Source organism: Piliocolobus tephrosceles, chromosome Y, assembly GCF_002776525.5.
Source record: "Piliocolobus tephrosceles isolate RC106 chromosome Y, ASM277652v3, whole genome shotgun sequence".
NCBI lineage: Eukaryota > Metazoa > Chordata > Mammalia > Primates > Cercopithecidae > Piliocolobus > Piliocolobus tephrosceles.
Genome location: NC_045456.1, coordinates 9,710,444 through 9,723,253, shown reverse-complemented (window position 1 = coordinate 9,723,253; position 12,810 = coordinate 9,710,444). Strand labels below are relative to the sequence as shown.

At 44.1% G+C, this 12,810-nt stretch overlaps 1 protein-coding gene across 3 annotated transcripts in view; it reads right to left on the bottom strand.

Annotated features, from left to right (window-relative positions):
* GPM6B (glycoprotein M6B) overlaps positions 1–8,379 on the bottom strand; it is a 167,994-nt gene extending 159,615 nt beyond the window's left edge. The window contains exon 1 of one of the 3 annotated variants that reach the window (XM_023198995.1): positions 8,074–8,379. In XM_023198995.1, coding sequence (XP_023054763.1) covers positions 8,074–8,077 — 4 coding nt within the window. In that variant the 5' untranslated portion in view covers positions 8,078–8,379. Of the gene's footprint in view, positions 1–7,893; positions 7,977–8,073 lie in introns of those variants that run through there. The other 2 variants (XM_023198998.2, XM_023198997.2) reach the window with 2 other exon arrangements.
* Positions 8,380–12,810: the final 4,431 nt, after the last annotated feature.

Below are 12,810 nucleotides of genomic sequence, written 5' to 3'. Positions count from 1 at the left end.
CAGGATGGTCTTGATCTCCTGACCTCGTGATCCGCCCGTCTCGGCCTCCCAAAGTGCTGGGATTACAGGCTTGAGCCACCGCGCCCGGCCTTCACTCGTAAATTCTTGCAAATATTTAAGAAAAAAAAAAAAATGGCTGGGCACAGTGGCTCACACCTGTAATCCCACCACTTTGGGAGGCTGAGGCAGGCAGATCACCTGAGGTCAGTAGCTCAAGACTAGCCTGGCCAACATGGTGAAATCTGTCTCTACTAAAAATACAAAAAATTAGCCAGGCATGGTGCGTACCTGTAATCCCGGTTACTTTGGAGGCTGAGACAGGATAATCGCTTGAACCCAAGAGGCCGAGGTTGCAGTGAGCTGAGATCACACCACTGCACTTCAGCCTGGGTGACAGAACCAGACTCTGTCTCATAAAAACAAAAACAAAACAACAACAACAAATCCCACTTTTAAAATTAATAATCCGGCCAGGCACGGTGGCTCATGCCTGTAATCCCAGCACTTTGGGAGGCCGAGGCGGGCGGATCACAAGGTCAGGAGATGGAGACCATCCTGGTGAACACGGTGAAACCCCGTCTCTACTAAAAGTACAAAAAATTAGTCAGGTGTGGTGGTGGGTGCCTGTAGTCCCAGCTACTCGGGAGACTGAGGCAGGAGAATGGCGCGAACCCGGAAGGTGGAGCTTGCAGTGAGCTGAGATCACGTCACTGCACTCCAGCCTGGGTGACAGAGTGAGATTCCATCTCAAAAAAAAAGTAAAAAAAATTAGTAATCGAGTAAATAGACATGGAAGTTGGTTCTGTTCCAATCCTCAACCCCTCTGGAGTCACACCAAAGATCAACCCAATATCATTCCATCCCAGAAAACTAATACTTCCCTTCCTTCTCTCTTTCAAGAGAGATTAGACAATGGACTAGATTTAAAACATTTTTGTAAGATTCATTTATCTGTATCCATTTGTAATCAACTAAAATTCATTACTCCCATCTGGCTTTCAGTTCCCTGACCAAATCGTATTTCCTACTCTCTCCCATACCTATTCTCTGCTATGGCCAGGCCAGTTTCTTCAGAATTCCCCCAATAAACCTTGCTCACTCATACCTCTCTTTCATGGGTTATCCTAATCCCTTCCACCCTTCTCAACACTCCTCAAATCTAAGTCTCCACTGGAAACTTCATATAAGCCACAAGGTTTTACCTTTATCAGAACTCCTTCCAAACTTTTACCTGGAATTTTACAGTTAGACACAAATGATTCTCTCAGTGGGTTTCTTTTATCCCCTTGGGGAGACTGTCATTTCCCTCTAGCTGCCATGTGCCTGCTTAAAATCCCTTCCTGATTCTCTGTGACCAACAGGGTAATGACCAAGTTATTTCCTGGTACTTTACAATCTGGTCTCAGCTCTCCCCACTCCCCTACATTGAGGCCATTCCCAACTCAACATACCCACACAGCAGCCTCTGCCATGGCTCCTGCTTTTACACATTTGTATCCAGGGCCTGGAACATCCTCTCCCACACACCTGGACACCCTTACCCCCATCTTCCTGCTCAACCTTGAAGACTCTCAGATCTAAAGTAACTGCCTCCCTAGGGAATCCCTCTTTGAAATACCACCTTCCACCTTTTTTCCTCAGACAGATATTCTTTTTCCTACAGGATCTTGTACTTTTATTATAGCTGTTTATCCGCCTTTCAGAAATGACTGTGGTTATTTGAGAACAGAGTCTTATTTTTCACTTCAAAACTTAGCACAGTACTTGGCTCATCTGAACAGGACTCTGAATGCTTGCTGAGTGAGCAGCTGTCCAATATTCCCCTGAGAGCCCCATGGTGATGGGCATGTGACAGGAATTCAAAGGCTTAGAGACTGGCACATGCTAGTTGCATGACATTGTGGTAGGTACTCGTTTAACCCTAATATACATGGTGAGGATGGAAACACAAAGCTGCCATTGCCTTTTAATCATCAGGGCAATAATGAGTTTCACTGAAACAAAGCCTTCTACCCCAATCTTTCCAGAACTTCAAAAACCTGGTCCAGAAGGAAGTACTTTTCACCAGAGAAAGAAAAGTATTTTATAGCATCAGAAGAAAAAAAGCTCAAAGCTCAAGGCAAAAAAAAGCTAATGAAAGAACATCCAAACTGCTCTTTCAATTGTTTTTGTGTCTGTGTATGCCTGGCAGCAATCAAATTACTTATAAAGCAACTTCAAGCTCTGAAATTGTTATTCTGTGATAAAAGTATTAATATTATTAAAGAATAATTTATGTAATTTACCCTATTTTAATTTAGCATAGTTTACCAGTTTGCAGTACATAAATGTTAATTTAAATACCTTGAAATCTATCATTTTATGTTGATAGACCTTAATAAAATGCATATGAATCCTCATTTTTTAAACATTTGTGGAATACCTACAATATGCCGATCATTCCAATGAACACCGGGGTATAACAATGAATAAAACGATTTCTGCTCTTGACAAATTTGGTATTTTGAACAGAAAGAGGCATATTAAAAACACTAACATGCCAGCCATCATGTTAAAATTATTAAATGGATGATGATGGCTCAAAATATACCAGATGCGCCCTTACCAATGTTTACCTAAAGGATCCCACCCATCTACCCCGTATCCTCCATTCTTTTTCTAAACCATAGTGATCACTGTCCAGAATTTAGGTTCTAGGCTCTTTTCTAATATATCTATGTACTGCTTCTCCCACCAGTAGTGTACTTAAGAAGTCAGTGGTGTTTGTTCCCAAACCTGTTTACGCCAGCTGTACTTGTTACTAGAATTATGAAACCTAATTCGATATTACATAAACTAATAAAAGATGAGTACCAAAAGAGAGAGTTTTTCCTCTCTTTGAAAACCAGGTTGATTACTTTGGAGAGTACTAACAAAAACGAGTCACTTGAGAAAACAGTTGCAAAAGAAAGTACGGGCAAATTTAGAGGTTTAAGGAGAGTGGGGTAGGTGATATAAAGGGATTCTGCCCAGAGACTGGTTCCCAATGCCTTTAAGTTTGCATTCTACTTTAATGTAAGAATCTGAATCTGAAAATCAGAAGCCAATGAATTTTCGCTGTGATTTACGTAAGAAAGACTTCTAGGAACTCCAATCAGGTCCTTGCACTCAAAGCAAAGGGCTTGACTCTACAATAAAATATCAGCAAATTAATGTTTACAGTTAAACAAAATGTTTAGGATACATATGTGGCACTTTTTATGATTCATCCCTTTGGCATTTTCAATAAACCATCCAGTTGTTTGGTCCTGGATGTAGCAGATAAGGGTGTTTTCTAAGAAGCCCTTGGAGAAGAGAAGTGGTTTGGTCAACAGCTTTTGGTAGAACAAAAACATAATAAAGAATTAATGATTTCTTGTTTGTCACAAACGGTACTCCGTGGTATTCGACTATGAGGTTTACTTAAAATGTCAGTTTGTGTCCCGATATTAAAAGGCAGCTCTCTCCAAGATCCAAGGGTGGGCTCCTTACTAAATCTTTAGACTCAGAGGGAGGGAAGCTAGCATATTCTGGGATTACTTCCTGCCCAGTTATTCATCAGGATTCCATTCCTTTGTGTCTCCCACTGCATCTGAATTCCTGAGCAAGCTTCCAGAACCAAGCATTGCATGTATGGGTCTTCAGTGTGCTTCTTTCTGAGTGCAGCCTCTGAGAGTGGCTGGAGCCTGGATGTCGGGGAAGAAAGGGATTCAAGGAGAAGAGGTCAGGAGAAGCTAAAGCTGGAAGTGTTAAAGAGGGAGAACATTATAGCTTCCTCCACCAGTTCCCTTAGAAAAGAGTCAATCATGCTGGAAGCATGCACATCGAAGATGCCAGCATTTAACCCAACTACAGATGACACTTCTGATGCTGGCTTCATGCATTCAAGTAGTGTTTAGACCATCAGGGAGCTGTTTTCTCATGTTTTTCAAGCATAACATAACTCTCTCATTTCTTTTTTCTAAATTACATACTGGTTGACCTGTAAAGACCCAAAGAAATAATTTCATCAAATTCTTTTATTTTATAGTAAACTAAAATTAAGAAGAGAAAATGATTTACCCAAGATCACACAGCAAGCTAGTGGGCAAGCTGGGGCAGGCACCAGGGCTTCTCTGCTGAACAGCCTTCTTTGCTTCCTGGCTCCAGGAAACAGGAGTATGAGCACCCCCCGGGATCTTGTTAGAAATGCAGAAGCGGCCGGGCGCGGTGGCTCAAGCCTGTAATCCCAGCACTTTGGGAGGCCGAGACGGGCGGATCACGAGGTCAGGAGATCGAGACCATCCTGGCTAACACGGTGAAACCCCGTCTCTACTAAAAATACAAAAACTAGCCGGGCGAGGTGGCGGGCGCCTGTCGTCCCAGCTACTCGGGAGGCTGAGGCAGGAGAATGGCGTAAACCCGGAGGCGGAGCTTGCAGTGAGCTGAGATCCGGCCACTGCACTCCAGTCCGGGCGACAGAGCGAGACTCCGCCTCAAAAAAAAAAAAAAAAAAAAAAAAAAAAAAGAAATGCAGAAGCTCAGGCCCCACCCAGGCCCACTGAATCAGACACTGCTTTTTTAACAAGATTGCTAGATGATCTGTACACATATTAAAAAGAACTGCTCTAGACCAAAATTTTTAAAATGCTATTTAGTGAAATTATTGACATTTAAATATATAATCCTTATGAAAACCTCCTTACCACAAAATGGGTCAAAACAATTATTTCAATATTTTGTTGTATCTGATCATTTCATATACAGTTTCCATTTAAAATTATAGGCAATTGACCACTCACAGTGGCTCACGCCTGTAATCCCAACACTTTGGGAAGCAGAGGAGGGAGGATCACTTGAGGCCAGGAGTTTGAGACCAGCTTGGGCACCATAGCAATACCCTAGCTCTACAAAAAAAAAAAAAAAAAAAGTAAAGCTTAGTCGGGCACGGTAACACATGCCTGTAGTCCCAGCTTCTTGGGAGGCTGAGGTGGGACAACTGCTTGAGCCCAGGAGTTCCAAGCCACAGTGAGTTATCACATCAGGCCACTGCAGTACAGCATGGACAGAGTGAGACCCTGTCTCCAAAAGATAAATAAATAAAAATAAAATTATAGGCAAAGAAACAAAATCAGCATTTCTCTCTGGATACATAAGCCATATTAAAGCAGGATGGATATTCCATAAATGCCTTATAAGAGGTTATTACATGGAATTCACTTAGTTGCTATGTCTTCAGGCCTATGAACAAGGTAACAGAATCAAAATTCTGTTGGGCAATGCAAGTTCCTATCAGATAAAACCGGAGTTAACACTGAAGGGTGTGTGTGTGTGTGTCCGTGTGTTGTGTGTGTGCACACTCACTCACCTTCACAATATGTGCAGCCAAACATGGAACCCTTCAGCCAGAGAAATAATTAGTTTCAACACACTCATTTAGGTAGCGTACTGCATACACAATACAGCAACATTTCATTGTGCAAAACAACCAAAGTTACTGAACAGTCAAATACACTTCAAACATCAATTGGCTCATTCCATTTACCTGAACCCTCCAGAAAACGCAAATCCATAGAGACAGAAAGGTTAGTGGTTGCCAGGGGCTGGGGGGAGAAGAGAATAAGGAGTGACTGCTAAATGGGTACAAGATTTCTTTTTGGGGTTGATGACAACGTTCTAACATTAGATAGTAGCGATGGCTACACAAATCTGAATATACTAAAGACCACCGACTTGTATACTTAAACATGTGAATTGTATGATATGTGAATTATATCTTAATGCTATAAAAAAACTGGCTTAACAATTAAAACCCATGTTTTCTTTCAAGATGTAATGAAAAGTGAAATTATACATACCACCACTACTCATTATTTTATTTTTAGTTTAAAGATTGTAAATATCTTAAAATTTGAGTCTGAAGGGACTTTTATTTCTACAAACCTCATTTATTTTACCAGTAAATTAACTGATCCAGGTTAAGGAACTAATTGTATTAAGAACCAAAGTCCCGACTTAATGGGCCAATGGTCAGAATTTTCCCAACGTTAAATCATTTCAATTAAAACATTCAAAAGAGGATGTACGGTAATTAAATACATCTGGAAAAATAAAACCAGGTCATGGCCCTGTGGTGTATTTACTAACAGTCTACCAAAGGAAATCAGTATGTTTCCTTTTTTACATGAAGGGAACTTTCTTTTTAATGTAAAAACTAAAACCAAAACCAAGGATACTGCCAGAACCAGTGAAGTATGCACAAATTAACATAAATTGGCAATTGAAGTGTGGCGTTAACAATTGTCCAAAACACAAAGTACTTCCTTAAGAACAGGTCTCTGGCTCCGGCCTTTGCTTCATGAGAACTGCACCCAACTTCCACACCTATCTAAAAATGAAGCCCACCCTACCCCTAAATCAGTCCAAAGTATTGTGAAAGTTATTCTGAAGAAGGTCCCCGTGTGCTAATTCCACACTCAAATTCCACGTACAAATCCAAACGCCTAGCGTTAAATTAAAATAAATAACGATTTCAGAAAATGTAGTTGATGCATTCCTCAATACCACACGTGTTCGTAACTGCAACATCTTTGGTGGCAATTATCACCAAAGTGATCACAGGCTGAGTAGCAGTCATCCTCTGAGCCTCATTTTGTGTATGAGTCTCATTTAAAACGGAGGTTGAATGGTGTGACTGCTCACATGGGGGACATTACGAGAAGTAGAAACCGGAGTTACAGGCCACGCAATTCTGCCCTTTCTAGAAGAATCTTAGGCTAGTTCTTGCCTAACTTTCTAGAAAGAAATTTCCCTGTTGGATTTGGTGGGCCTTACCTCCTTTCATATTTTGATCACCTAGTAAATTTTTTAAAAATGTAAACGAGCTTCCTTTGAAATGCAAAAAAGTGCCCCCCTTACTCCTCACCAAAATTTTAATCAGTACAAAATTATCGCCCCCCCCCACACACACAAATTAATAGCAGAGATAATGTGAAAGAGGGGGATAAATGATTAGGGGGAGGGGAGGAGCGGGCAAGCAATTCCCAAGCCCTCACCATTAACCCACAATGGTTAAACCCACTGACGTCCTCGTTAGGAATGCTCTTCACAGTGTTTATGGCTTGTGGCTGGAGTCTGTCACTAGAGAAAGATAACGGAGCAGGAAGAGAAAAACCCTTTCCCAAGCACAGCTGTCACACGTTTCCAGGAGTTCTGCGGAATGAGGTTGATTTCCACAGCACTCTTTACGAGTTTTCCTCCCAATACAGAGTCCCCATTTAACGACATGTTGCTGACGGCAGCATTTCAGGGTGTTAGGAAACGACAAAAAGAATCCTACAGCCGCCTTATACCAGCCTTGGGCCAGGGTGGAGATTTCAGATTTTCACCCTCCGGAGCGGAGCCTTTTGCCGTTGCTAGTCGTTCCCCCGTTGCATTGGAACCCGCTCAGCATACCGTCTCCACCTGCGCCCGGGCCGCATTTTGATAGTTGGAACAAGGGACAAAGAGGAGAGACTCAGCCTCCGTCCCATTCTGTCCCTCTCTTGAAACCACTTTCCTGGTTTCCAGGGTCAAGGTTTCGAAATGAGCTCCCGAAAGACCCCAGGCTTGGGGAACCGGGTGTTTGTTTCGCGCGGGCTTAAGGAGAACAGAACCACGGCGGGGCGGGGCGCGGCAGGACTGGACTGGGAGCTCGGGCGACAGGGAGAGCGTCCCGGGAAAACAGGCAAGAAGCTACTCTCTACTGGCCCCTTAAAATAAAGCACGAGCCCGGGACGCGCCGTCTGTTCTCTCTGCAAGTCCTCCCGGAGACCCAGCTCTTAAGCGCCCGCGAGCTGCACGTGCGGGGCGCAGCCGGAGCGGGGAACCACCCTAGGATACAACAGGGAAGCGCACCTGGGCGTTCCGGACACCTGCGCCGCGCCCCTCCCACCTCCAGCGTCCTGGCTTCGTCGCGGAGGTGGCCGAGGAGGCGCCACCTGAGCGGGGGAGGGGCGGGACCCTCGGAAGGGCGCGCCCTCCCGGGGCGGGGGCGCGAGACCGTGGCCGTGGCGCGGAGCCCGCGCGCTCGCTTACCCATGGCTGGAGACAGGAGGGAGGGGTGCGGGCTGCGGCCGTTCGGGCTCCCCGGGGACGGGCAGAGCCGGTGGCACAAGTTTGCAGGTCTGGCGGGCACGTGCGCTGACCGGTCTCCTGCAGGCTGCGCTGCGCGGGGCTGGCCGCTGGCTCCTAGCTGCCGGCCGGGGTGGGAGCGCGGCGCGGCTCCGCCTGCACTGGGGGCCGGCCTCGCGGAGAGGGGCCCTGACGTCAGCGCCGGGGGCTTTGTGCGCCCGGAGCTAGAGGCCGATTGGGGGCAGCGGGCGCGCGGAGTCTGCAGGCAAAGCCCGCAGCTTCCTCTGGGACCCCCGGGCGAGCGCCGAGGGGCGCGGGAACCGGAAAAGCCAGCGGGGGGGTGATGGGTAGAGAGAGGAGTGGGCTTCTAGGATCGCGGAGGCGGCCATCCGCTTCCCAGATGAAAACTATTATGGCCGGGGAAGGTTGTGGGAGGCCGGGGGGCTTTGAGGTCTTAGCCACACCCATTGTATAGATAAAGAAACTGAGGCCCGGGACACTGGACCAAGGACACTTAGTACTTAACAGCGTTGCCTCAATCCACAGTCTCAGTTTCTTTTGTTCAGATACGAGTCGTTACTTAATTCAGTGGGTCTCAACCCTGGCTGCAAAGGAGAAATCAGCTGGGGAGCTTCTGGAAACCGGATTTCATCATGGCCTCTGCGGGTGGGACCCAGGCATCCGTTCTTTGAAAGCTTCCCAGGTGATTCCAATGTACATCCAAGGTTGCGAAACATTGACATAAGTAACTTGTAGGTGACTAATGACAGACACAGGTAGCACCCTCCAATCTAGAGTGGTGCCAGATGTGCTGGTGTCCGTTATCATCTCTCTTGATCCCTGAAAGTCCACCCCTGGAAGGCTCTTGGAGACTTTGCAGACTCGCTGCGGTCAACCATTTCTCCCACTGCTCAGGTCTGGCGCTTGAGCCTTTAAGTGAATTAAATGGTTTAACAGTGTCCAGGGCTTAAATTACTTCTGTCTCCTTAGAGAAGAATTTTCCTGTCTTCAAAGGTATCAGAAGTCATGAGACCCTTGCAGTTTTTGTAGGACTAACGCTTTCTGTGACATTTCTGAGCCTGATATTCCTCCCTGATATTTTTTGTTGTGTTCTTTTATCGTTCTGAAAATACATCATGTTATTTGAACAGAGGGTTACATAAACAGTGACAATAGATAGTACACTTAAGGGACATTTAAGTCAAAAGAGAGGCTTTAGGACTGAGAAAGGGTGGAGGAGGCAAACATTTCATCTTTTGAAATTTATTGGATTAGGAAAGATTTTATCAAGGCAGAGCTCTAGAAAGCCTAATAATATTTTACATGAAAGGACAGAGATTTGTGCTAGGAGGATCAATGGCTCATTTTCACAATCCCACAGGAATAGTCATTTCTAACCAATCTTCATGCAGTAGTAAAACAGCAGGGAGCTCATAGGTGTAACTTGTCCTGTTAAGAGAAAGTAATCCATTTGCGCCATTCCTGAGTGCAAGTGTATGTAGGAATCCAACAATAACTGAGGCTGCCTGTAAGGGAGAGAAAGACAAAGGTGGACTGGGTGAAAGCAATGAGGAATTCATGCTAAGTCCTAGTTGAGGGAAGGGGGAGTTTGGTCGGTTCCTACACCTTGAGGGGTTCCTAGGAGACCCTGAAAACAACAGAAGGGAACTCGGGCATGACCATCTGAAATAGTACTTTGGCAAGACATGACCTTAATGAGCCTCTCTGGAAAGAAGAACTGTAAGGTTTTGTGTACTGAGATGAAAGTAAACTCTTTGGTCTACTTTCTGTCATTCCCTAGAAGTCTTAGGTCCCCCCCTTAGATCCCCCCCAAGAAAAGAACAGCTGTCTAAATATTGGAGCTAGCCACAATGGATGCTGTGATAAAAAACTGCGTTCTAACAATTGTGTATACAATGTCAGGGGAAAGACACATTTTGATAGAAAATTTTCCTCACTTTGTAAGTGTCATGGATTTTGTAATTGTCAACAAGCAATTGTCCCTAAAACCCGTATGAAAAAAAATAGCATTTGGGAAATTAGCGAAGGCTACTATAGAAAATGCAGATGATGGCTAGTAAGTAGAATTCATTTCACTATCATTCAAAGAAATGCTATCCTAAAATAATAAACCATTTTCTCAAGAAACTGAAATCTTTAAAAATTAAAGCAAGACTACACTGCAGGTGGGTGAGTCAATTGGTCGAGCTTTTCTGGAAAGCCATTTGGCTGTACTACCAAGAGAATTAAAAATATTCACAGCCTCTGACCTAATAATCCCTCTTCTGGGACTCTCTCCTAAGTAAATAACAACTGTTTTGGTCAAAATTAATGTGAAAGGAGGTTTATTGTAGAGTGAGATGTAATAGCAAAAAACCAACAAAACAAAACCAAAAAAAAAAGCAACAGTTGCTCAACAGAAGGGAATTAGTTATATAAATGATTGTCGACCTAGTTCAGGGGTTCTTGACTGGGAGCAATTTCGCCCCCCAGGAGATATTTAGCAGTGTCTGGGGAGAGTTTTGGTTGTCACAACTGGGGATAGGATGGGGGGCTTACTGGCATCCAGTGGGTAGGGGTCAGGGATGCAGCTCAAAGTCCTACAATGCAGAGGACAGCGCCCCTCCCCACAACAAAGAATGATCTGGCCCCAGATGTCAATAGTGCCGAGGTTGAGAAACCCTGATCTGTGTGATCGGATACCATGTAGCCTTGTTTGCAAAGAATTATGTGGAAAAATGCTCAGAGATGTTTTAAAAGCCAAATATAAAGCTGAATATACAACATAATCCTAGTCATGTTAGTGTATACGTGTGTGTGTTTGTGTGTGTGTGTGTGTGTGTGTATTGAAAAACACAAAGAAAATACACTGTGGTAGAGACTATTACTTTTTCGACATTGTTTTTCTGTCTGGCCACACAGCCAGATTCCATTTGTCCCTAACTCCTTAACAGTTAAATGGGGCTACCTGATTGAGTTGTAGCCAAAAAGGTCAGCGGTGATCCACCACTTCCGAGCTTATCCCTAAAACCTTAAACGTATCGCTTCTACATGCTTTCCTCTTCTCCCAGCAGGAATGAGATGTTGATCCCTAGGCTGCTTTTGGAAGCCATGGGTCGAAGTTGAAATTGTCTTATCAGCCTAGGTCACTGAATGACTGCCTCCGTCCTCCTCCACACACTGACAATTTGTAACTGACTTGGACATGTTTGTGACCCAGAAATAAACTGCTGTTATGTTTAAGCCATTATGTATTTTGGGACGTATTTGTTATAACAGCAACCCAACCCTAATATATCCATATATTCACTTCTACCAAAATATTAACAGGGTTTGTCTCTGGGATGTGAGATTAATAGAATTGTTAGTTTTATTTTTATATCTTGTTGTGTTTTCCTGGACTTCTATAATGAGCAAGAATTACTTTTATGAGGAAAACACAGGCATACCTTACTCTACAGTAGATATAATCTTCTAATAATTTGATTTTAAACTATCAATAAAATCATATTTCCAACTGATTTTTAAAATTTAACTGAGGGGCCAGATGCAGTGGCTCATGCCTGTAATCCCAACACTTTGAGAGGCTGAGGCGGGAGGATCACTTGAGCCCAAGAGTTCAAGAACAGTCTGGGCAACATAGATTGAGACCCTGTCTCTGCAAAAACAAAAAAGTTAGCCAGGCATGGTGGTGCACCCCTGTAGTCCTAGCTACTTGGGAGGCTGTGGTGAGAGGAACGCTTGAGCCCGGGAGGCAGAGGCTGCAGTGAGTTATGACGGTGTCATTGTACTTGAGCCTGGACGACAGAGCGAGACCCTGTCTCTAAAAAACAAAACAAAACAAAATTTGAGGTTTAGCAGACCTTCAATACCTCATCTAAGAGTACAAAATAATTATAAACCATAAGGATGCATTTTGTCTGTTCCAATCTTTTTTTTTTTTTTTTTTTCAAGATGGAGTCTCGCACTGTTGCCCAGGCTGGAGTGCAATGGCATGGTCTCAGCTCACTGCAACCTCCACCTCCTGGGTTCACGTGATTCTCCTGCCTCAGCCTCCCAAGTAGCTGGGATTACAGGTGCGCACCACCACAGCCTGGCTAATTTTTTGTATTTTTAGCAGAGACGGGGTTTCACTATGTTGGCCAGACTGGTCTCGAACTCCTGACCTCATGATCCGCCCTCCTCGGCCTCCCAAAGTCCTGGGATTACAGGTGTGAGCCACTGTGCCCAGCCTGTTCCAATCTTTTTTATCTAGCTTTGTTGAAGTATAATTGATAAATTAAAATTGTATATATTTAACATGTATAATGAGATGTTTTGATATGTGTATACATTGTAAAATGATTATCACAATCAAGTTAATTAACATCTATGGCCTCATCTAGTTATTTCTCTGCGTGTGTGTATGTGTGTGGTGAAAACATTTAAGACCTACTCTCTTAGGCCAGGCGCAGTGGCTCACGCCTGTAATCCCAACACTTTGGGAAGCCAAGGCGTGTGGATCACTTGAGTCCAAGAGTTCAAGACCAGCCTGGGCAACATGGCAAAAACCCTGTCTCTACAATAAATAAATAAATAAATAAATAAATAAATAAATAAATAAATAAAAATTAAAAAATTAGCCAGGCATGGTGGTGCGCACCTATAATCCTAGCTACTCAGGAGGCTGAGGCACGAGAATCACTTTAGCCTGGGAGGCGG